This window comes from Platalea leucorodia (genome assembly GCF_965183815.1).
Source record: "Platalea leucorodia genome assembly, chromosome: 1".
NCBI classification, from domain to species: domain Eukaryota; kingdom Metazoa; phylum Chordata; class Aves; order Pelecaniformes; family Threskiornithidae; genus Platalea; species Platalea leucorodia.
The window spans coordinates 72,413,926-72,438,417 of NC_138823.1; the positions used below are offsets into that span (position 1 = coordinate 72,413,926).

At 41.7% G+C, this 24,492-nt stretch overlaps 1 protein-coding gene across 2 annotated transcripts in view; it reads left to right on the top strand.

Annotated features, from left to right (window-relative positions):
- The window catches only part of EPB41L4B (erythrocyte membrane protein band 4.1 like 4B), a gene marked incomplete at both ends in the record, with an annotated part of 177,372 nt that overhangs the window by 52,662 nt on the left and 100,218 nt on the right, over window positions 1-24,492 (top strand). For both annotated transcript variants that reach the window (XM_082304048.1, XM_082304049.1), the window contains 3 exons: window positions 5,242-5,346; window positions 19,185-19,227; window positions 21,439-21,517. In XM_082304048.1, coding sequence (XP_082160174.1) covers window positions 5,242-5,346; window positions 19,185-19,227; window positions 21,439-21,517 — 227 coding nt within the window. The remainder of the gene's footprint in view (window positions 1-5,241; window positions 5,347-19,184; window positions 19,228-21,438; window positions 21,518-24,492) is intronic.

Genomic DNA, 24,492 nt, shown 5'->3' on the forward strand with positions numbered 1-24,492 from the left:
AGTACAAAAATGCAACTCTCTTCATATTCTTATGAATCTGTTCATTGGGTCCCCTGGGAGGAGGGTGAGACAGGCACCAAGGTCATGGCTAGTTTGCAGAGAGCAGCATGACCTCTGCAGACTGTCATCTCTGGATGGCGGCATGGAAACTGGAACTTGAAAAAATGTTACCATCTTTGACAATCCTTACTATAGCAGTAGCAGCACTGCTAGGCTGGATAGCATGGTTTTCAGTGCAGCTTTTGCAAGCCCAGCCATGGCCTCAGCTGTGTACTTGGCTGAAGCTGTTAGATATCATAGCAATTGTGCTGTATAACATGCACCTCTTTTTAGTTATGAGCTAACTCTGACGTGCCTACAAGAGTCATGTTCCAAGGGATGACTTTGCTGTAGTCACATACCCCCAGTGACCAAGCTTGGAGGGTGGTGTCGGTCCCGCGCTCTTCCCAAGGGACCTAATGAACTGATCTATAAGAATATGGAAAGAGTTGCATTGTTGTGCTTTAAAATTATGCAAATACTGCTTTCTTTCAGTGCAGGTGAATGTGTTTGAGAACCTGAGGACTTGACTATGTAGAAGAAAGCAAGTTAAAGGACAGATGATAACAAGCACCAGGAGTCAAGGCTAATTAGAAGCCCAGATGGCTTTATGCATGTTTAGCCTATAGTATGTCTGAAATGCTGGGAAACAACATTGCCAGTGACTGTTAAAAGGCAAAGCAAGTTCTCACTACCACGCAACACGGCCAGCAGATAAAGCCTTAGTCATAGGTTTGAAAAATGAGTTAGTAACAGTTCAGGTGTAAGAGGACGGAGCAGCACGTACGGAGCTGCCCTGTTCCAGGAAATGCCAAGGAGAGGAACTGCTCGTGCCGTTGGAACAGAGCAGTATCAGGCCTGCAGAGCAGAGGATTGCTAGCTGCAAATGCTCCTTTACTAACTTACTAGAAGCTAAAACCTGGTGTCTGTGACCATGAGATCATAGCAGCCCACTCTGCAAAAATATTTGATGTATTGCAGAATACACAGTCCTGTGCTTTCTTTAGAAAAAGAAACTAAATGTGCCCTACCTACTGATTTCTGCTACTACTCACTGTTCAGTTTGGGACACATTACAGTTAATTGGCTTTGACTTTTTTCTTGGCAGTAATTTATTTTCCTTTTTTTTCGTTATCATTTTGTCAACTTCTAAGCTATTTCATATACTCCTGGCCTATTTGACAGGTTGTTTTCCCAAGCACAACTTCAGCTATTTCTGAAATCTGTTAATAGTTCATTTGTAATGCTGTAATCTGAACTCTCTAGTATGGCTCAACAATTTCAACCACTCCACTTGGGTTCGTGTAATTGCACTGTGCTTGGTTGCTACATGCTGCACTTCAGTTTGGGGAAAGTGTGCACAGAAGCTCTCCAGCTTTGCTGCGTGTGCTCTGGGACGGATCAATGGCATTCTTGCACTGTATCTGCACTAAACTGGGACTTTTCTGTCTTCTTGTGTCCCCTTTTCATGCCCTTTGGCAGAACCTTTCAAACAATTCTGGAATAGCTAAAATCAACACTCATCAGCCTGTTTGGACAGAGCCAGTTGGTGTAAAATGTCCCTGGCTGATGAATTTGCCCTTTCCTTCATGCCCACCAAAAGTGTGTTAAAACCTCTTGCCTATTCACATGTCAAGTCTAGAAGAGTTTCTAATTAGAGAAGTTAATCTCTGTTTTGGCAGGTTTTAGTTGACAAGAATTTCCATAGATTCCCTGAGACTGGAAGTCTTTGGCAGCTAAAAATTTAGCCTACTTGCAATGTGGGCCATGCAGCTGTTGCTGTGGCTCTATGAGGTGCTTTATAGCCATGCCGATTTGAGTCCTTGTAGGAGGACCCAGCAATAAGTCCTCATTAAACGTAAGAATTTTCTCTGATGCCATGATTCATGGTCTCCAAGAAAATGTGATGGGGGGTTATTTGAGAAGGGCTTCCAGGATACAGAGTGGAGGAAAGTGGCATGACTGTCAGGGCTGACTGACATGAGAAACACCTTTTCTTTTTTTTTCCTTTCTCTCAGTAGTTGCTCATTATCATGGAGCTTCCCAACCTGCAAGTGTAATTCAGTCTTTCTGTGTTTCTTCGAGGACAAAGAGGCAAAAGGGAACACAAGTGGCTGCCTCGTGCTAGTTCAGTTGTACCTTGGGTTGCGGCTGTAGTTTTGTTTGTAAGCTGGGCATCTGAAATGCCCCGCCAGCATTTGCCGCATCTGAAATGCCCTCCCAGCATTGGGATGTTTCACGGTGTTCACGCAAGTTCTCCGTGGTTCCAAGGAACGCTCCAGCAGACACTGACAGTGGTTTAATTGTTGGGGTTTTAAAAACAAAAACAAACAAACAAAAAACTCCAAAAACCAAACAAGGTTTTGCGGATTTCCTGACATCACTGTTCCCAATTATAACCACTTTCGTAACAACAAAGTAGTAACTGTATATAATAGTGTGTGTGTATTGTTTGTTGCCATATACTCCCTTTTTTGAGATGGAAGTTATGCAGGTCTTTTACATCTGACAGTTCTGAACCATCTGTCTAGCAAAGCAGGACTGTAAAATAGTCCTAGTTTAAGGTTGCCTCTTTTTTTACGTGTATCTTTCAAAAATATGCACAAGTTGAGGGTCTGTAGAGGAAGCGTGATTTGTTGAATTCCAACTGATTAGATCTACTATGAAAATTTTCTTGTATGAAATCAGTTTCATATTCTTTATGTGGTACCAGGTTTTGATAGAGGAAGCATTTTTTTTAGCTTCTGTGTTATCTGGAAGGAGGGGAGGAGGGAAAGACCATGAAAATCAGAAGTTTCTCATAATATGGACATTTTTTCCATTAGAGACCACTTTTATGCATGTGAGTATATGTAATTCCTGAGGAAAAACCCTTCTATTTTGCCTGTGCCACCCGTTTCATTCAGTGCACAGGTACCAACTTACCAGTCTGCAAGCTGACTCCCGAGATCGTCAGGCAGTGAAGAGGCAGAAGAAAGGAGAGCAGGTCATCCTTTACTGTTAGTAGAGGAAAGGAGTTAGTCACTTTTATCTCCCCCTTCAGTGTAACATCTCAAAGTTTTTTGTCAGCAATTTGTTGGCTGCAGCAGCTTTATCATCTAAGCGGTATGAGTTGCTGGGAAAGCTCATTTAGTGACAAGTTAAATGTTATAATCTCCTGTAAGCTATGTATGTAATACTGCATTTTATGGTCTAGCCGTGCAGTGCAGAGCTATTCTCCGTGTAGCACACATGTTGAACATTAACTACTGTTTGGGTACAGAAGGTGGAGTGTGCTCTCTCTGGTTTCTATTGGGTGAAGATAAACATACTGGTAGTTAATGCCATAAAGCAAGCAACCAGGAATAGAATGATCATAGGGCATCAAATCAGTTTTTCCTAGTTTTGTGAATTCCTCATGTCTTGCTCTTTCTTTTTTATTGCTTTGGAGGGGTTTCTCCTCCCTCATTTGAACAGAATCAGTTTAAATTCTGTTGTGCGTTGGTTTGGCTTCTTTTAATAAGTGCTGAATTTACTACATATGAGAAGATATGTTCTGGATACTTTTTAGAAAACTTTTTTGTTTGGCGTATAGCAATTATTGTACATCTAAAGATGATGGTTTCTTAGCAATGTACTGCTTTAAGAAGCTGTTGTATTCTCATCTGCTTTCAACAGCATGTTGAACTTTGATTAAAAATGTCTATTATTGACCTCTTGCCCCCCCAAAATAATAAAGCAGTATCTTAGGATGATAATTGGATGCTTAAGTTTTTATGCAGCTTGCTTTAATGGAACTCCTAATGCTGTTCCTGAAATTTTATAAGATTCAATTTCTGTGCTTCTACTTTGTTAGTTAAAAAACAAAACAAAACAAAACAAAAAAAACCCCACTCAAATAAAATTTGCTCTCTACACCTAAGCTTGCTTGACTTTCTTGGAAAAATAGAGAGGAAACTCTTCATCTTGTCTCTTGCTGGAGAAGACAGATTTTAGACAGCTTAGAATCCTGGACAGGAGTTCTGCATGTTACGATTGATGCTGCTTTTGTGCAGCGGGCCGAACTAAAGGAACTGAATGCTGTTTAGCTCTCCTTTAGCTGAAATCAGTGAATTTTGCTACATTTTGGGACAAAGTGGGAAGGCCTAATATGTTAGAACTTTAAAAAATACAAGTTTTTAAAAAAATCCTCAAAGGTGTATAAGGGACAGCAGGAACAAAAGTGGTTCCAGATCTGTACTTTCCTGTATAAAATACACCTGTAGCTTCAGTCTCTTACTGAGATTTATGATCATCTCGTGTATTTTTAGCCAAGGGGTTTTTTTGATCAGGAACTTGAAAACTTCCTTCCCCAAGTAACACAACAGGGTTTGCATGAAAAATTGGTTTGTTATTCCCTCTTCCTCCTGCCCACCTGTAACCTCCAAGCTTTGCTTCTTCTAGTGTTTAAAGTTGAAGCACTGGGTATCTAAATTCTTGGCTTAACCTCAGAACAAGTACACAGGCCAATGGGCCTAGCTTGAAGATCAGCTAACTTTTCTATTAGTACTGTATCCCATGATTGAGGTTAGTTTTGTTTCCATGTCTATGTGTTTTAGATGGTATGCCAAGTAAGAATTGTAGCTTTTTTTTTTTTTGCCTTTTTTTGTTTCTCCTTTTAAAGGCTGTAAATGTGATTGCAATTAGCGACATTATTGAAAGATTCTTATCAAACCCCATTAATTTTCCTCACAGTGCTCTTCAAGTATTCAAGCTGTGCAGAATTTATTTTGCAGCTTGAGTGGTGGTACGGCACTGCATGACTGCAGATGATATGTGGTAACAGCCAGCAGATTTCAGGCAGTGTGTCAAGCAAGCTTTTACTGGAGAATTTGGCTTCCTGGGGTTTAAAAGGTTGGCTCTGTGACTTAGGACACTTACAGGACATAAGCCTTTCCTTTCTCTCCTACACTTTGAGTTACAGCGAACTTTGAAAGTTTTCTTTGAGAGCAAAGTCTGATATTGTTGGAATAGCTGCAGACAGGAACAACATGTCACTGTGTCTTTCTTGAAGAAAATAAAAAGAAATGTCAATACAATTCTTTAGCATAAACAGAACTACTATTCAAATATTATTTTCCATTGTGCATCTCCTCTTTCCCATTTGAACTTAAAAAGAAGCCCACCCAAACAAACCAACCCATACCCACCCACAAAAAAAACCCACTTTCTTTTCTGTTACAGAAAAATGCAAAGGGACAAGAGTTGTTTGACCAGATTGTATATCATTTGGACCTTGTGGAAACTGATTACTTTGGCCTACAATTCATGGATGCTTCCCAGGTTACAGTAAGTATAACTTCAGTTAATTTTTATGTTCCGCAGTAGTTTCTGTTGCCTATTGGAAATGTATTGCTAGTGAGGTTTCATGGAGAGATGTAGGCATTAGGGGATATACTGCTGAAACAAATGATACCATGTTTGGTTCTTGCACATAAAGCCAAATCCTCTAAATGAGTCATGTCATTTTATATGATATGCATGTGACTTGATCGCACATAAGTGAAAAAGCAATAATTGTGGGTAAAGAAAAATGTGCTTTATGTTTAGTAGGCTCATGGTATTAAAAATGGGTTAAATCTCTTGCAAGCAAGGGTTTCTTGTAACTCCTATCTTTAGTTTCATTTGCAATAGAGAAAAATTTTCCTTCTCTCCCCTATCCAATGACCCCCAGCATCTACAGGTAAAAGAAAAAAAAAAGGAACATATTTACAGATGCAGATAGATAGATATATTAATAAAATAGGGTTAAAAAACCTGCAACCTTGTGGTTAAACTGTATTGCTATATTTAATTTTTTCCTTTGTCTGTTCACCTTGCGTGCTGAGGTATCAGTATGACAGCAACCTGGGTTGTAGATAGAGAATATACCGACTTGGAAAATAAGTGTTTGCTTTTAGGTTATCTGGTCAATACGTAAATGTTTTTTTCCATAAAGGAGCAGAAGGCAGATGTATTCTGTGCTATTAGAATAAAATAATGGGAGAATGTAGCTGCAATATTGACATCGTGTGAAAAGTAGGTTCTAGCTTTATCATCTCAGAATTCTCAGCTTTATTCTCTAGCAAGCATGGGTCAATGTGATTAGGTCAGATCAGTGTTTTACCAGCTGCACTGTGATCTGTGAAAAGTCATTTACCAATGACTTTAAACAACAAACAGGAAACTTGTCCAGATATTATAATGACTTGATATTGAGAAAGGGAACCTATGCTTTTGGGGAAGAGAAATCTGGTATTATCTATTTAAACATTATCCTAATATCCCAGTTGATTTAAGGGTATGTATTTATCACTGGAAAATGATGTTTGAATGAAGGACGTCCATAATGGGTTTGGGGTTTTTAGGAAGTTTGGCGTGTGTTCCTGATAAATTTCGTATTACATAAATTGTGTGTCCTTTTATGATGGACCTGAACATAAGGACACGGCTAATAGAGCAGAGCCTGCTCATAATAGGAAAACCAGATGATATTGTCACTGATTGTCAACTCACCTAGCTGGGAACTTGATAGCCAGGAATAGTTACTAGCAAGGAGTTCTGTAATGTTTTGAAAGAAGGGAAGCAGAAAGGAAGAGCGAAACATCCTTTCCTAGCAACAAATAGGGCAGATGAGAAGCAGAAGAGCTGGCTGAGGAAGCAGAGAATGCTCATTTTCCTGTATATTTGCAAAACCAAAGGGCTTTTTTGCATGGTAAGAACGATGAAGCAGAGATGTGAGCCACGTATGTTTTATGTAGATAGCTCTATCCCTGGTGTTCAGGGCAAAACGTGCCTATGTATGCAAGTGTTTTAGCTTGCTTTGTATGCTGTTTCTTTCCTCTGTATTGCGGGGGGAAGTAAATCATGGCATCTACAGTTACAAGAGGGATAAGAACAGCTTCTGGAGGGCCTAAAAAAGCCAACACTGGTCGCAGGGCTTTGGTAGTAGGGTTATGGCTTCCTGGATTAAGAGGAGCGTTGAGGGCAGAGTTCTTCACCTTCACTGGAGTGCAAGGCTGAAAGCTCTCATTTGTATTTTGTTTTGGGTTTTTTGGGGTCTCTTTTTTTTTTTTTTTTTTTGTGTCTGGCTCAAGCTGGGCAGACAGTAGAGAGCTTCAAGGCACCAGCTTTTATCTACTCCAGCACCCTGTGCAAAAAGATCCCGTAGCCTTCCTTGGTCTGTTTTGAATGTGTGACCCACTCATTTCGTTTGCATAGCAATTAATGCGTAGCCGCCGTGTGCTTCTGCTTAGTGCCAGCAGCCACACAGTGGCACTGGCGGAATTGGGAGATTAAAGTTGTGTAAACTCCTTGAGGCTATAAGCCTTTGTCTTTATTATGTATTGTTAAGTGCTAAACATCTTTAAGCCACCATTATAAATAAGAGAGCACAGAATAGTCTTTGAATAGTGGAGATTGCTTCTGTGTGCTCCAAGGCCAACAGCCTTTGAGTGCACTGTTTCTTGCAGTCCTGTAACTTTGCCAAAGAGTCGAGACAAGCAGTGGTGATAGCTGTGATTTAGAAAAGAAAATCATGATTAGAATTTATCTGCTTTGAAAGAGAAAAGTGGTTTTTTTTTGTTTAAACAGCTTATTTTTGATACTCCCAAACAATAATTTTTTCAATACAACCAAAAAACATAAAATTGTGGAAGGCAACATGTCAGCGGTAAGACGGCAAATACTGTAAAGCCTATTCAGTGAACTCTGCATCAGTTTGTATCTTGTGCTCTTTGAAGATATCCATGAATAGAAGGATGTAGACAATAATCTAGTAGTTTATTCTAAAGCAAAGCTTTCTGTACTGTTGTATTTTAAGTTATCTGGTATTAACTCCAGAAGTAGGAATACTTGGAGGGAGAGAGGTTGTTAAGTATTGGTAGTGTGTGGAAGAACTTGATCTAGTGGAGAACCTTTATTCATAAATGAGGTTTAAAAAGCAGCACAGATACGTTGCCTGCTGATGTTCAGCACCTTGACTGATCACAATTTGTAGGTTATAGTGAGGAATAAAACTGCATCTTACTGTAATTGCATTATAATAGCTTTGGACCAACGCTTTTTTTCTACCAGACTCAGTAACAAAACTCCCGAGACTTAGTGCTCTGCAGCTGTTCTAGTGGTGGTTCTTTCATCATTCTCATCCTTTTTTCATTTCTATTTTTGTGTATGTTTTATAATGTGTATAATACAGTAGCACAGTGGGACATGTATATAATTTATAAATAAATATGCACGTATTGGAGGTGCGTGCTCAAAAACTTCTTTATTTTTTGCGCTGTTGAAGGTTGGAGACTGCTGGCTCTAGGACTGCTCTAGTGAGCCTGGGAATGTTCTAAGGCCCTTCAAATGTTTCCATCGTTTTGTAATAAAAACCCTGCTCTGCTTTTCTGTTCCTCCTGTTTGTGGAAGGGAGGGAAGAGAGGAGAGAGAAGGAAAGGAGGAGTGAAGGAAGAAAATGAAATGATAAAGAAATAGTGTTTGGGGTGACTGAAGAGTGTCACTTATGTAGGAGGTCTCTGCAAAGGTTTAGGGAAAATGTAAAGCTTATTGGGTTTTTAATTACTTTTATTATGGTGTGTGTGTTCTAGCAAAGCAGGAAGCCTTGAAAGCTGTAGTTGAGGTTGGAAACAGCAATAACAAAATCTTGTGAGACCATAGTATTGAAGCTGAGTTGCCATGAGGAAGTATTTTATTGATCTTTGCAGAAACTGGTCATGTGCAACATATTTTATGGTTGGTTTGGGTACTTGACATTTATTTTAGTCTGCTGGTAGCTAATGTTTATTCATTTTCTGTCCAGGCTTGTCCTTTCTTTGTCTCTTATTCCAGATCATCTTAAGAAAAAGGACTTCTGTGATTTACAGCTCCTTATGAGCTGCAACATATTATAGGATTCTCTCAGGATATAGATCTCTCAATTTCTACAGTTGCATTCTTTCTTCCAGTTGTTTGTCCTGTGATATTAAAACATGGATACGCTCCCAGCCCCCCCTGTTTTAAGGGAATTCAGAACAGAAGGATTGTCCATGTTGATTAGCTTGGACTTTCCTTCTGTTTCCCTCATGATTTTGTTTCTGATTGTTCACAAGAACAATTATAGAGTAATTGAGGGGGGCAAAGATGTAAGATACATCTTTAAAAATTGCGGTGTTTTTTTCTTTTTGCAAATGAGCTGCTATAATCCTTGAGGTGTGAAACTTTAGCTGAGAATGCATGGAAGCAAAAGAATTAAAATACCACTTTTCTTACATGCATCTTGTTCAGTGATCCTTTATGTCCGATCTCTAATGTCGCAAAGGTCCCTTGGCTTAAAGAAGGTCTATATGGAACAGCCTTTCCCAGCTGTGTAGATACATTGCACTCTGCAGTCAACTGAGCCGTTCTTGGGATGTGTGCACGCACCCAAAGTATCTGGCACATTGGGAAGCACTAGATTTACAGCATGTGTACAGCAAGACTTTTGTGCAAGGACAGCCCGTGCTTCCTGCAGGTGCCCATGGCTACGATGGGGACCAGGGTTCCCTGGGGAGATGAGAGCCAGGATCAGCCTGCAGTGAATTGTCCTTGCAAGCTGTGTTTCCAGCTGAACTCCTTAATATTGACCAATTCCTAAACTGATTTTTGATTAATTTTCTGTGAGAGACAAGAAGACAGTGGAGGAAGGAGATGGAGAAGAGTATGTAGAAACTAAAATAGGCTTTCGTGAAAGCAGTGTTCGAAGTACAAAAATAAAAGGGAAAAAAGGGGGCAAGAACTGTGTTGCCCAGACTGGGCCTAACCAGCAACAATGTGTCAGGACCCACTGATCTGGACACTGAGATCCTCACCAGTATGGGAGGTGGCCTTGTGGCCAGGTTTTTCTGGGAGAGTCAGGATCAAGTATGCTTCACAACACAGATTTTCGAAAATGCAGTGTGAGGGTGGGGGATGAAACAAGCTGGACAACAAAGAATAATACCCGAATGCCTTTGTTTTCTCAGTACATCATGAACTAGAATCCTTGATGGTTCAGCAGGTATTGAGTCAGGGCCTTGGAGGGACTTGATGCTTCATGACTGCCTCTGCTGCAGCTGAATTTTCTATTAAGGGCTCATTGTCGTTCAAATCAAGAGTTTTTTCAACTGCTTGCTTTTGATGTTACTGCTGTGACTTCTTAAGGGTGTGAGGGATGTGGAAAAATAAGCAACTCAAACCAGTCAATTAGCCTCATAGTGTGATATCCAGGAGTCTCTTTCCCTATGTACTGCTTAATACTGTAACAAGTGCTCGTTAGGCAGAACGAAATAGGGACAAGCCTTATTGTTCAGTATATTGAATGTTGGGAGGAACGGAGACTGGTAAATATTTTGATAATGCAAAAGGTTTGCTTTTCTACTTCTGGTAGAAACATCCCCTTTCCCCATGAATAAACTGTGAAACTCATCTGTGACTCTGTTTTCCCTCCCTGAATGTCTCTTGTTTCTCTGGATGATGAGCTCTTTGGGACTGTGGTTGCTGCAGGGTGTGTGTCTGTGGTTTGTAGCCCAGAGCAACAAATAACCGGTCTCAGCTGGAAGGTCCCACGAGCTGTACAGGTAACAATATCCTGTAGTACTCAGTGCTTCAGTTACTAATAGGGGCAGTGATACGAGTGCCAGTTCAGTAACTGGACAAAGGCAATGTGGCTGAGTACGCAGCGATGCAGAACACCTGATGAATGACTGCTTCCAGCTGTGGCTATCCAAAGCTGTATTTCAGTCTATGAACACTTGGTGGGAGGCTCCAAAACACTAAGAATTCCCAAAGTGTCTCTGGTTTTTAGTTTTCCAATAGCACTTGCTGTTTCCAGGAGGGCTGGAGACCCATCTCCACAGACTTGAGAAGCAGCCATATAGGGCAGGTGGTTGTGATACTGTCGATCCGTGATGCTTCTCCACCTCTCTTCTAAGTGTAGAGAAGTCAAGTCTCCAGTCTATCTAGGACAGCAAACAGGTTTTGCTGTTTTCTTTTCTCTCTATGCATGGTCAGACCATAAGCTGAAGTGGTTTCCTTAGTTTTCTTCCACAGATTTAGTCAGGTTTGTTGCCTGTTTGTTACAAATCCTTTCAGTTTATTTTTTGAGTGTTTGGGCACAGGCTTCAAAATTAAAGGTAACTTGCTTTTTATTGCTAGAATTGATCTGGAGTGGCATCAGCTTTCATTGTCTGTATAATAAATCTAATGAGAATTATGCTACACAAGGAAGGTTTTTTATATAATTTTGTGGTTTACTTTTTTTTATTCCCCCTCTCTCTGGGATACAAAGTTTCACTGCCGAGAAGAGAAAGGGAGTAATCCAGTATGTACTACTGTTTTGTGTGGTAGTGATTATCAGTTATAAGTTCTGCTTCTTTCACCTCAGGTCTGCAAAGCAAAATATTCCTTGGGCTGAAGTAGGTTATCACATCTATGTGAATTAAGATAGGATAATGGTCTTGAAGGACGTGCCTATAGCTCTCCATTATTCATGTGTAGTCTATCTGGACTGCAGATAAACCACGCCACGTATCAGGATGCTTCTGAGATGGCTCTGTGCAGACTCGGGCTGGGACAGGCAAGGCTTTCATGAATGCCACAGGATATGTAGTTGGAGGTCCCAGGTAGGGCTGGTAAGGGCCATTAAGGCCTATCGTTGCCCTCAGGGCTCTGGAGTTAGCATCTATGGCCTTGTACTTCCCAAGATCCCAATGCAGAGCTTTCTTACCAGCTCCATCTGGCCTTCTGCCACTGGACAGCATTGCTTGCGCTGTCCCACTGCTTCTAACTTGTGGGAGGTAGCTGTCTTTCTTCACAGGGCAGGAGAGGACCTGGCGTAAGAAGTGCTGTTTTCGTTCCTGTACAACTGGTAACACACAGAATAATGTCAGCTGAAAGGGAGTGCTGGAGGTCAGCTGGTCCAGTGCCTTGTTCAGAGCAGAGACAACTTACAAAACTGATATAACTTCACACTTTGATCAGGTTGCTCCTGATGCCTCCGACAGCGCTCAGGTGGCACTATACCACTGTGCCTGGGCTCCATTCAGCAAGATGGTGCAGCAGTATCTGAGGAGGGTCTAAAACAGGACCGGGCCACTGAGCTTGAAACTCTTGCAGTTGTAAGATCCTGCCAGTATTTTATGAAAAGTTGGTCTCATCTGGTCTTGTGATGGGAATGCTATATGAGCAGAAGGTGTAATTCCCACCCCCCCCCCAAGTCAGGTTGGTGAGATTGCAGAGCAGCATCCTGAAAGATGCCTCCGAAACTTGTCTGGTTAAGGGGGTGCATATATCCAGGCTCCTGCTCAGAGCAGCCCCAGTTGGATCTGGTTTCTCAGGGCTTTGTTCAGTCATGTTTGGATACCTTCAAGGAAGGCGGCTCCACAGTCCCTCTGGGCACCTGGGCTTTGTCTGAGCAGCCTCATGGTGACAATCTTTTCCTTTTGTCTAGCTGGGAATTCTCCTGGGTCTGGTGCCACTCTTCTTTCCGCCATGGCTCACCTCTGAGAAGAGTCAGTCTTCATCTTCTCTACAGCCTCCCAGCAGGCAGCTGAAGTCACCCGTCAGGTCCACCCCTGATCCTTCATTCTCGATGCAGGCCAGAGGCAGCTCCCCCCGCCTGCCCTTGTGTGCCCCAGCCCCTCACCAGCCCAAAGGCCCTGTGCTGGGCCCACACCCCACCCATCAGTGTCTTTCCTGGACTGGAGAGACCAGGAGGGGACAGAGGAGTCCAGATGCAGTCACCAAAGGGCCAAATAAGAAAGGAGGAAAGCATTTTTACAGGGTTGTTTTGTTGGTTTATTGGTTGGCTTTTTTGTTGTTGTTGATTGCCCACTCTTGAAAAGGACTCCCAATGAAGCAGCTAGAAGGGACCTTAAGGGTGAAATCCAGCATTTCTTCCTAGCAGAACTGCTTTTCCAAATGTATTGGGTTTGTCTGGCAAGTTTTTGGTAGCAGGGGGGCTGTAGGGGTCGCTTCTGATAGAAGGTGCCAGAAGCTGTCCCCGTGTTGGACAGAGCCAGTTCCAGCTGGCTCCAAGACGGACCCACCACTGGCTAAGGCCGAGTCCATCAGCAATGTTGGTAATGCCTCTGTGATAACATATTTAAGAAGGGATAAAAACTGCTGCGCAACAGCAGCTGAGAGAAGGGAGTGAGAATATGTGAGAGGAACAACTGCAGACACCAAGGTCAGTGAAGAAGGAGGGAGAGGAGGTGCTTCAGGCACGGAGCAGAGATTCCCCTGCAGCCCGAGACCATGGTGACTCGGGTTGTCCCCCTGCAGCCCATGGAGGTTAACGGTGGAGCACTGTTAACCTGCAGCCCGTAGAAAGGACCCCATGGCAGAGCAGGTGGATGTGCCTGAAGGAGGCTGTGATCCCGTGGAGAGCCCACTCTGGAGCAGGCTCCTGGCAGGAGCTGTGGACCCATGGAGAGAGGAGCCCACACTGGAGCAGGTTTGCTGGCAGGAACTGTGACCCCCGTGGGGGACCCACGCTGGAGCAGTCTGTTCCTGAAGGACTGCACCCTGTGGAAGGGGCCCACGCTGGAGCAGTTCATGAAGAACTGCAGCCCCTGGGAAGGACTCATGTTGGAGAAGTTCATGGAGGACTGTCTCCCGTGGGAGGGACCCCACACTGGAGCAGGGGAAGGGTGTGAGGAGGAAGGAGCGGCAGAGACAATGTGTGATGAAGTGATCACAAATCCCATTCCCCGTTCCCCTGTGCTGCTCGGGGGGAGGAGGTAGAGAAACCGGGAATGAAGTTGAGCCTGGGAAGAAGGGAGGGGTGGGGGGAAGGTGTTTTAAGATTTGTTCTTATTTCTCATTATCCTACTCCAATTTGATTGGTAAAGAGTTAAATTAATTTCCCCAAGTCGAGTCTGTTTTGCCCGTGACGGTAGTTGCTGAGTGATATCCCTGTCCTTATCTTGACCGACGAGCCTGTCACCATATTTACTCCCCCTGTCCCGTTGAGGAGGGGGAGTGATAGAGCGGTTTGGTTGACATCTGGCATCCAGCCGAGGTCAAACCACCACACCAAAGCAAAAGCTGTCTGTCTAACTTCGTTGTTTGACCTGTTGCTATTTGTTGTGCACCGCAGCAGAGGGTCTGGCTTCATCTTCAGTCACCCCTTGGGCAGGCTTCTTGTCCTCAGACTGAAAAAGCCCCACCTCCAGGCCCAAAAGACCTTGGTGGCCCTCTGAGAGTCTCCTCCTGCCACCCTGGCGCAGCAGCCCAGTGGAAGCCAGGCGCTCTCCTCCCCTCTCCCTTTCAGCTCGGCTTGTAATATGGGAGTGCTGTAATTGTCTGTGTTGATCTCGCAGAATCCTTATTCAAATAGTTTCTCCAGCCAGTTTAGGAATGCCTTTCTGTGTCCCAGCTCTCTCTTTCTCTGCAGTTTGGAGTCATTAGTCACCCTACGGAGGTGCGTTGTGTCCCATCAACCTGCTTCCTATTGAAAACGCTAACCAGTATCACCCCTGGTGTTCATTAAATCTGGAGTTGTATCTGAGCAATTTATCTAAAAGCAGTTTTTCTCTGCATCTACATTTTCAAGAGGAACAGAACTTTCTAGGCTGGCTCAAAGAAACTTATATGAGTGTGAAGAACAATCTTCTCATTGTTTTAAGCTGTGAACTCTTGGGAGCTTGTATCATCTCTAAGTATATGCTTGTGTAGTCCCTGAGTTGCTACGTGACCCCAATTCGCATTTGGTTTTCTGTTACTACCGTAATAATATTTGAAAGATGACCTTCAGAAGAAAAGAGGAAAGGGCTTTTTCTCCTTTGTTACTTTTTAACTTTACGTGTGTAGAGAAGTCCCCAAACTGTGGTTTGGTGGGTAGGGTTTTTATTGACTTGTTTTTGGTGATTCCTTCCTCCCATGTGTTACATAATTTTTTATCCTCTCTGCTTTACAAGGCCATGTGGCTAATGGCAGACAGCTTGGTAGGATTCAGGTGCCTAAGAAATCAGACAGCAAGAAGACAGTTGAAGGGATAATTGATTTGGGGTTTTAAAGGTGCCAGCTTTTGTTTAGCATACCTTCTTTTCTGAACCTGAGCATTTAGCACTGTTCTCCTTCCTGTATCTCCAGGTAAGGCTTGAGAAAGCATTTAAGCAATATTTTTCAGAGAGCAAATAAAACTTCCAGTAAGAATGGGCTTTGTCTTACTGATAGTTAAGTATGTAAATAAGCATAAGGGAAAACAGTCTATTCAAGACGTTCTTCATGCATTTTAAACTAGCAAAGCGAGCCAACCAAAAAGGGTCAAATACAATTTTTTTCCTTTTCAGGTCACCTTTGAGGGCTGTATAGATCAAGACAAGGATTTTTCATTCTTTCAGGAAGCAAGTAGAGAGGCGGTGGAATTTGCAAAGCTCAGGTGTGTGATGGGTTTGTGTCAACCTGTGGTATTCCCCCTTTCAGTCTTCATTTGGCAGTCGCTGTGGTCCTTAGGTAGACTGCTCCAGTAGCTATAGTTTTTCTGCTATATCTTGACACAAATACATCTTCCCCTTGCTGCGTGACTATTTTGAGAAAATATTGGTGGCTACCACTTAGGAAGTGTTGAGATACTTATTTTTTGCTCTTCAATTAGATAAAGTAAGTGATCAATGGGAGAACATGCTGAGATAAATATGTGCTTCCAGTATTTTAAGAAATCTTTTTTTAAAATGGTATTTCTTCCATGTGGAATTGTGTGCGTTTTCAGCACATGAATCCCAACCAGTGACTACTGTTTTATGTCAGTTAATACCATAGGAAACATTATTCATTTGGCAAAGCAAAGAAATTATACTGGGATTAAACAGGAATAAATGGAAGTTAATCCAGCATTTGAACTTCCAGTTTACCTGACAGACTTAAAGGAGCGACCTCATTGCTCTCTACAGCTTCCTGAGGAGGAGAAGTGGAGAGGGAGGTGCTGATCTCTTCCCTGGGATCCAGTGACAGGATGTGTGGGAGTGGTTCAAAACTGCACCAGGGGAGGTTTAGACTGGACATCAGGAAGCATTTCTTTACTGAGAGGGTGGTCAAACACTGGAACAGGCTTCCTTGATAACATGGTCAGGCAGTTGGACTAGATGATCATTGTAGGTCCCTTCCAACTGAACTATTTATTCTGTTCTGTTCTGTTCTGTTCTATTCTATTCTATTCCAAAGTAATCATAGAATCCTGATTACCTGCAGTTTGGCCAGGTTTGGAAGGTTTTTTTCCCTTACTGTGGGCAAAATAGCTTAGATACCATCTTCCTATCATAACACAGTCCTAAACCAATTAATCCCTTTCCTCCTTCTTGTTCTGCACTGATACTTCTGAGTCCAGACTGGATATGGAGAATGTGGCATTGTATAGTTGAAATGACTATGGTCAGCCTCGGTCTTACACTGTGAGATCCATAGTTAAGTTTTTGATGAGTCTGGATCCTGAAATGGTGTACAGTTGTTTAGCCAGAGCCCAAGATAGGCAGAGCTACAGTCATAGGTGCTGAGAGAGCAAAAGTCCCCTCTGGTTTTATTCAGCTTCCTAGTAGGACTTCAGAATTCATTGCTTTCCCTTTCCTGTTCTTGAGTCAGCAAGCAGTATGTAGCCAAGCCCAAACCTTTTTTTGGCTTTAGCTAGAATGCTATGAAATCTTCACCTCAGTCTTTGGAGGTTTTCTTCTGGTTCATTGACAAGTGTTTTTGACATCGCTTTCTACACCTTCAAGGTATTCAAGACTTCACAGCTCTCACTTGTAACCTTCATTGCCCCACAAGGCAAGACTAGCTTTTCTTGATACACATGTTGTGTTCCTGCTTACAACAACTGTCTAGACAATTTAGGTGAAAGGGAGGAAGAGGATGGCAACATTTTTTGAGCTCAGAGGGACATTTGGAAAGCTGGTATGATTTCCAGTGTGAAGAAGCCCTCCGACATTATCTGAGGCAAAGGATTGTTGAAATTCAGCCTGATTTTCACAGAAGTTGCACAAAATATCTGACTTGTAGATTGGTGTTGGTTCACACAGCTGCATGAAAACTGCCAGGCCTGGGAACTCTGGGCCAATAGTACTGCCAGTCCATGTCCTACCTCCGTATTTTTATTTTGTGATCTGTATGGTGGCCACATCACACGCAGCCATGATGTGGAATGTGGGATGGGGATAAAACGGCAGCTCATTCTTGCTTCTGAAGAGAGACGCTTGCTGTGTTGCATCTCCTGGAGCAGTCTGCCTCTGGCTGCTTGGGTATGGAGAATGACTGATAGGCTCCTGTCTAGGCTACAGTCTGATTTAATGGTTTGCGCAAGTAGTTCCTAGAGTCTTGTTGGATATTTTTCAGCCTTCTTTGAAGTATTTACACTTACAAATAATCAGTTTGAAACTTTCTGTTATTTGAGTTTTAATACACCTAGAACACCACATTCCAAGATTGGGACTATCAGCTGTTATTGCATTGGGAATTATTGTAGTTCAGGTTGTGCGGTGCCACAGATGAAAAGTTATTGGAGGATTTTTGCCTGTAGTATAGATGTTATTCATGTTATTCATGTTTGTTTTTTTTTAGCATGAAGCTAAACTTTTCTTTTAATGGAATCGGTATATTTGTCTTTGTGAATGGTGTATCTTTAGCCAAAAAAATATTGAGGAGAAAGACATTTTTATACCTAGGTATTTGAAGCATAAAAAATTAATCTGCCTTGGAGCTGTGAAAGTAACAGACTTGTATAATTTCATTTAAAAAAGCAAAGTTCCAGTGTTGATATTTTTTCCTTATCAAAAGTTTGAAATTTCGCAAAGCTGCTGTGAACAGGCATGGTTTCTGGTGTAATTCTTCATAAGAGAGCAAAGTAGAGACAGAATAAATTACCTGCAGCTCTAAGGAATGTATTTGTATGAGCTGCTGTAATGTTTTATTTCCACTCTGGTAGAGATTTCTCAGATTGTAAGGTTGGATTCCTTGGCAGCCTCACCTAAGGGAGTCTAGCAAGTCTCATGCAAATAAAAACACCTTCAGAATAATTGTTCCATTTCTCTTTCTCTCCCTTTTTTTGGTGAGATTTGTTTACCTCAAGGGTCATAAGTTGTCAGACTTTCAATCTATACGCTTCTGTGATAAATAAATTTTTGCCTTGGCTTAGGGCATAGTTAGTAAACAAATACCAGCATTACTATCCAACAAATAATTTTTTTACATTTATTTAGCCATGGTAGCACAGTGTTAGTGGAATGATAGGTAGTCATTCAGAGATTCTCCTTTTTCTGAAAGCATGAATGCTTTAATAGGGAGGAAGGAAGAGGTTTTTTCTCCTAAGATTTTGTTCCGTAGTACCTAGTTTATTATTTTAAAATAAATACATACCTAAAGGTAGAAAAACATTTATTTCAGGTAAGTCCAAATACTGTTTTATTACCTTGTGTGACAGGAGTACTTACATGGGGTTGCTTCAAATCAGATTGCAGCCTCGTGTAGGACGCTGTGCAGAGACAGTCAAAGATTTAAGCTAAATTTACACCAGAGAGTGTTTATTGCTACTCTTCTGTAGATGCAACTTGCACTGACAAAAGAGTGCATAAGCTTTTCTGGGAAGCATACTTTTTTGTCATCATAGTTGCATCTATTCAAGATCTTTTGCTGTTAGTTTAAAAATCGGGGGCGGGGTATGCATCAATGTTTCTCAAATGCTTTTAGTGGGGGTTAAGTCTTTATCCTTAAGTTGAAGAAACTTGGCTATGGAGCAATGGAAGGCAGGACGGTACAGGATCTGGAAAGTTTCCATCAAACAGGGGAGCTGAAAGGAAAATGAAAGCCAGGGGTTTGGCCTGCTGTCCTCAGGGGCACTTGGGCAGCAGTTAAACCTGGGGATGAAAGGCTGTTTTCCTTGCACACCGGTGCTTTGTGGCTTTGGATTTTGAGGTTTCCTCTCTGGAAGAGTGAAACTTCCCTGGCAGGCTGATAAGTCAAGCTTTCCCCCATGAAATAAGGTAAGTTGGTAAATGTGCAAATAAACACTTTCACAGATGTGTAGAAGTTTAGCAAATAAATATGGCAATATTTCCTTTTAAGAGATTTTTATTTCTTAAATTTTACTGTAATTAGTTTATTGTGTCAACAAAATCTTGAAATGGAACTGCTATTAAATGTGAATTTTCTTTTTTTAGCACTGGTTGGACCATTCAAAATTCATTAAGAAGCAAATAAAGAGTAAGTACATGTCTCTGCCTGTTTATTTTGTTACTTCCTTGAGAATTTGAATTTAGAGTATTTGAACGTGATTGTGAATGTTTAAATATGGCCTTTAATGGAATAAATCTTTCTCAGGAGATAGATCTAATTTAATGGCTAATTGGCTGACTATATCATGTCTAAATGCAAGAGCACTTATGAGCAATAGACTGGCCTTCAGTAGCCCTCGTTAAACATGTGCTGTTTGTCTGAGGCAGGGTAGGTTGCCAGGTAATACCAGTCTGATCTGTGAAAGGAGGTTGCCTGGACACAGATCACGGTTTCTCTCACTGCTTCTGATCCAGAACAGATTTCATGGGGTTTTTTCAAAGAGTAATTAGAAAATATTTCATTGTGTAACGGTTAATCTCTTTTTTGTATATTATAAATAAAACTAGCAGAAATACCTGCTGTTTCATCAAAGGGAGTCTTGGGTGGAGGGATTGGGTTTGGCCACTGAAGTTTTTCGTGGAAATCGGCTAAGACAGGCAAGTTGATCCTGGATCTGTAATAACCTGGTTGCAGGTTTGGGTACAGTACAGCATCGGCACTAACGTGTTTTATTAATACACTGCAGTTGGCAACAGCCATAGCCCAACAGATAATATCGCTTCTGTGAGATTAAAATACAGCGTTTTGCAAGGAAATTGTTGACCCCCTTGCAGGACCTCACAGAGATGGGTCTTCATTACTTCAGTTGTGCTTTGCCTTTCTTTCTGATAAGTATTCAAACTAGACGATTTTTGTAAATGGTGGAGTTCTTCTTCAAAGGCCTTTAGCACAGTTTGCTTTCACCCCGTGGTGTGTGGGTGTCAGTCTGCTAGAATAGGTGGTAAAGATAGCTGCTGTGGGTAAGGTTTTGGTGGTTGGCTTTCTCTCACCTTTTCGTCATATCACAGACTGCTTTACCATAAGTGACTAAGTGATTTGCAGGTGCGCTTTCTGTGATAGCTTTGTCCGTTTCTTGATCTGTCTTAAAATGTGGAAAATCAACAATTCTGTAACACCTCCAACCAGTTTAGGTGCACTGTTTTGGCTGTGTTTAATCTGTGAGACGCCTGTTTTAAAAAGAAATCGGCCAAGCCCTGTCCTGAGGAACGCCATAAAGGGAAGCAGTTTGATGAGTGTTGTAAAGGTCCGTCTCACAAGAAGATACTTTTCTTTACCTTGCATTCAGCAGGTGCTTTGCGAAGAGTTCCTCTTCCATGATAGATGTTGCTCACTGCTCTGTTTTTCCCAGCAGTGGGCAGGTAAGAGTCATTATCTCGCTGATGTAGGCCTTACCAGTGCTGCCTACCTGTCAGCCTTGGGTGCTATAACCTGTCTGCTAGGAGCTATCGTTGGACACAACATCAAAGCTCTAACTATTAGAGTTTTGGCTGCACGTCGTTTAGTAGAATGGATCATTAATAGGTACATATATACTGTGTTGATGTGGTGTTACAGAAGACCTTAGAAAGGTGTGAAAAAGTCATTTTTCCAGCACTTAATATACCAGCAGGCTGTTGGTCATCTGGAAGATGAGGCTTAGGCAGATAAGGATGGATTGGTCACAGTCTCATAGTAGCTGGGTAATATTTTATTATCTGTGTTACATAGAAAGTCAGACCTAGCATTCACCTTCTGGCATTAGAAAACAGCAATTCTTGCAACTCCACTTCATGTGTTAGCTTTCTGTGTTCGTGGGTGCCTTCCAGAGTCCTCTCCAGCACTTTTCACCTTATTTATCTTATCTTTTGTCATTCATGTGTATCAGTCGAAAGCTCATCTGTTGGGTGGGGGGTTTTTTTGAGTTATGTTTGTGCCTGGTAACAAGAAGCATCATCCTCACCCTCCCTCTCCCTTCCATCTCCCCCTGCCCCAAGAAACAGGCAGTGTACCTGGAACTTGCTGTCATTCACAGCGTGCTGCAGGGCACACCTCTTTGAACAAAAATGTGTTTGCCAAATGGACTGTTTCTTGATTAATCTAATGATTAGAGTATCATAAAGTATGATAATAATCTATTTTTTTTTATTGCATGCATTTTTAAATTTAAAAAACATGACATATTTGCTTCTTTGAAGAATTTGAAAAACGTAGTTCATTTTGCAATTTTTGGGTTGTGGGGTGGTGGCTGTTGTTCTGCCTTAGCAGAACCGCAACTAGTGTAAACTTTTTTTTCCCCGTTTAAAATCTCTACATATACAGTCGGACCTCCGTACACGTTGCATTTTCGAATTAAGTACTATTCATCAGAACCGAACAACCTTCATGAGGAGTTTACAAGGTAGGAACTATGCATGGTTAACTGGGTAACTGGCAGAGGGGTAAATAAGACATCTGAGGTATGTGGGGGTACTCAAGCAGGTGATTTGAGCTTTCTTGCTAAGAGTGGTCATTTTGACTGACTTCTTAGGTGTTTTGCTACTGTCAGAGAAACGTCATCTTTTTTATTCGCTGCCAAAACCCGTCCATGGGCCTCTCCAAGTCTTTTAGTCTGTCGGAGATGCTGTGTTCTGGTGCTTCGAAGTTAGCAAAGAAAGGCAGCGTTGGGTGGGGAGAGCTGCAGCTGGGAGACAGCTGCGCTTTACACCAGCGACACCTGCCATACCTCTGAGAGGATTTTCCATCGCGTCCTGCTAAAAGGCCAGTGCTCTGCTTTGTCCCCCTTGCTCTGAGAATTGGGGGTGATTTAATAATGGTCCAAAAGCCACAGAATGGTGGGAATAGACAGCTTGAGTTCTTGGTTGACAGCTGGTTCATTGAATCTCTTCCACTTCCCCATGAGTTCCCTGTGGTGCAAAAAGTGTGAAGACTGCATTGTATAAAGTCACCTTAGAATACCTGGAGGTCTTTTGTTTCAATCTGGTGGGTTGTTTTCTGGGCTGTGAGGACGATACCTTGCTGGGTTCATAGCATCCTGGTGTGATCTAGAGGATATTCTTAAAATTGGGAAAGGAGCAGCTGGAGGAAAAGGGTTTACTTCTCTTTTGTATCTGCCAACTTTGTGTCTTCTTTGTATAGTAACCATCTATCTTAATGTTTTGTTTTGGTTTTTTTTTTTTCTGTTTCTCACCACAGGGCACTTTCTATGTCTCCTAATTTGCTTGGCAGTAATCAGTGTACTCCCAATCAGCCTAAGGTGTTTAAAGATTGTTGATTGCTGTAGTTCATGTGCATGTGATTTTTACATTAAACTTATGCCTGCAGGCATATGATTACTTTCTCCTTTTGTATCTGCTGTGTTGACCATGTATTTTTTTCACTGCCTGAGACAAGATCAAAGAGCTAATTGTCACCACCTTATGAGACTGACATGGGGGCTCTAATATCCATTAACAATTTAGTGCAGCAGTGTTAATTCAATAAAAGGGCATATTCCTATGCAATGTATAATTAACCTATAGAACTCCCTGCCACTTCTGTAATTGAGTATAAGCTCTTAAAGAATGAAAAAAACTGGATGATTTTTGGGCATCTCTAGTGAGAAAAGGCAGTTAAATGAGTAGGAATAATATATATTTTCTGAAAATTGATGGAAGTCTTCATACATCAGCATGCATGTCTGATAAGTATTACATTTCCGCCGTGGTCAAATTATTCCATTACTGTCTACCACAAGATTTCTTTCTTAATCCTCTGAAGCATATGATCCTAATCACTGTGAGATGTGTGTTTCTGAGCTATGTGATCATTGCTGTGATCGAGTAAGACATTTCCTCTGAAAGTATTAACCTCTGATGCTTTGTGATCTATTATTGCTGAAAGGTGGCATTTCAGAAGACTATTTTAATTAGAAAAACACTTTAGTCAGCTAAATTTTCAGTGTTATGAACAATTTTTTTTTAATTATAAGCTTGACAGAAGACCACTGTGAAACTATGGAAGGAAAATGAAAATGAGCTGGAAATTGATTTTACAGTGAAGAAATAATTGCATTTTTCTTTTTTGCCGGGGAAAGTAATTTTGAATGTTGCTGTTTTTTTAAGAATCTTCATGCTGGCTGGATCGTATTTTCCATGTAGCACATTGAGTAAAAAGTGAAGATTAGCAACTATATAATATACTCAGAATTATTCCAAGTGGAAATGGAGTGGGAGTGAGAGGAGAAAGAAAAATGATTATTAACAGTAACCATGAACTGGCCTGGTTGGGGGGGGGGGGGTGTGTTCAAAATTCCTTGTGGAGACCTGTTTTCTAGTAGACTCCGGTTTCTCATAATGAGCACAGTAATGGGGAAGTGTTGAATACCCTTCACCCACTCTGTCTTTTTCCAGTTTAAAAACACAGTTGAAATCCAGTGCATTTTGGAAGATATCTTCTGTCACTTTTATGGGACCTGATTAGTTAGTTTACTTAGAAAACAACAGAGGAATGTGTCTGTACGTGTATGTTGTGGAGGATTTTCTCAAGTATTTTGCTGATTCGGAATATCAAGAATAGAGATGCCGATGCTTGTCAGTCTGCATGAAGAAAAGGAGCAAGAGTAAGCCATACCAACCAGAGCAGAGCTGCACAGCTGCATAGGCCGGCTGACACCAATAGAAGCACTGCCCAGGTTTTTCTTGCAAATTTAGAAGAGTTCATGGGATTGTGAATCATCAGGGGAAAACAATAAGGATAGGAAATATACTTGCGTACCCTTAGTCTATGCACGCAACTACCCAGGTTTGATTGGCAAGTCAGGTATTAGCCAAGTATGTGAATCAGAGATGTGACACAGCCAATGTGGATAAATCTGATTCTGCTTTAGTGTATCATGAGAAGTCTTTTTAATCTTCCTTTTCATGTCTGTTCTCCTGTCTAATTCCAGCTATTCATCCTTCACCACGTTCACAGCACATCCTCCGTGATGAAAACCACTTTGTCTTTCTAGCATCCTTTGTAAAGATAGTAGAGGTTTACATTTGCGTTTACTGGGTTGGCTCTCAGTAGTGTTTCATGCTTTCTTCTCCTGAGTTACTCATCATTGCAAGCATCACCCCCAGTGTCCAGAGCAGTGCAGCGCTGGCCTGTGCCATCCTGTCCTCTACAGAGCTCTTGCATGGCCTGGGGCACTTTTGTGTGCCTCAAACCCCAACTCTGAGTGGCTGTAAAACATGAAGCATGCCTAGAGCTGAAGATTAGCAAGAACTTAAAATACTGCTTACAGTTTGAAGGCTGTAAACTGCTACTTGGCCTCCTAAATAAATGTGCGGGCTCTGTGGAATTCAGATTTCTTTTATTCATAACTTCTCTGCTATTTTAAGTGAAAATTGAGTC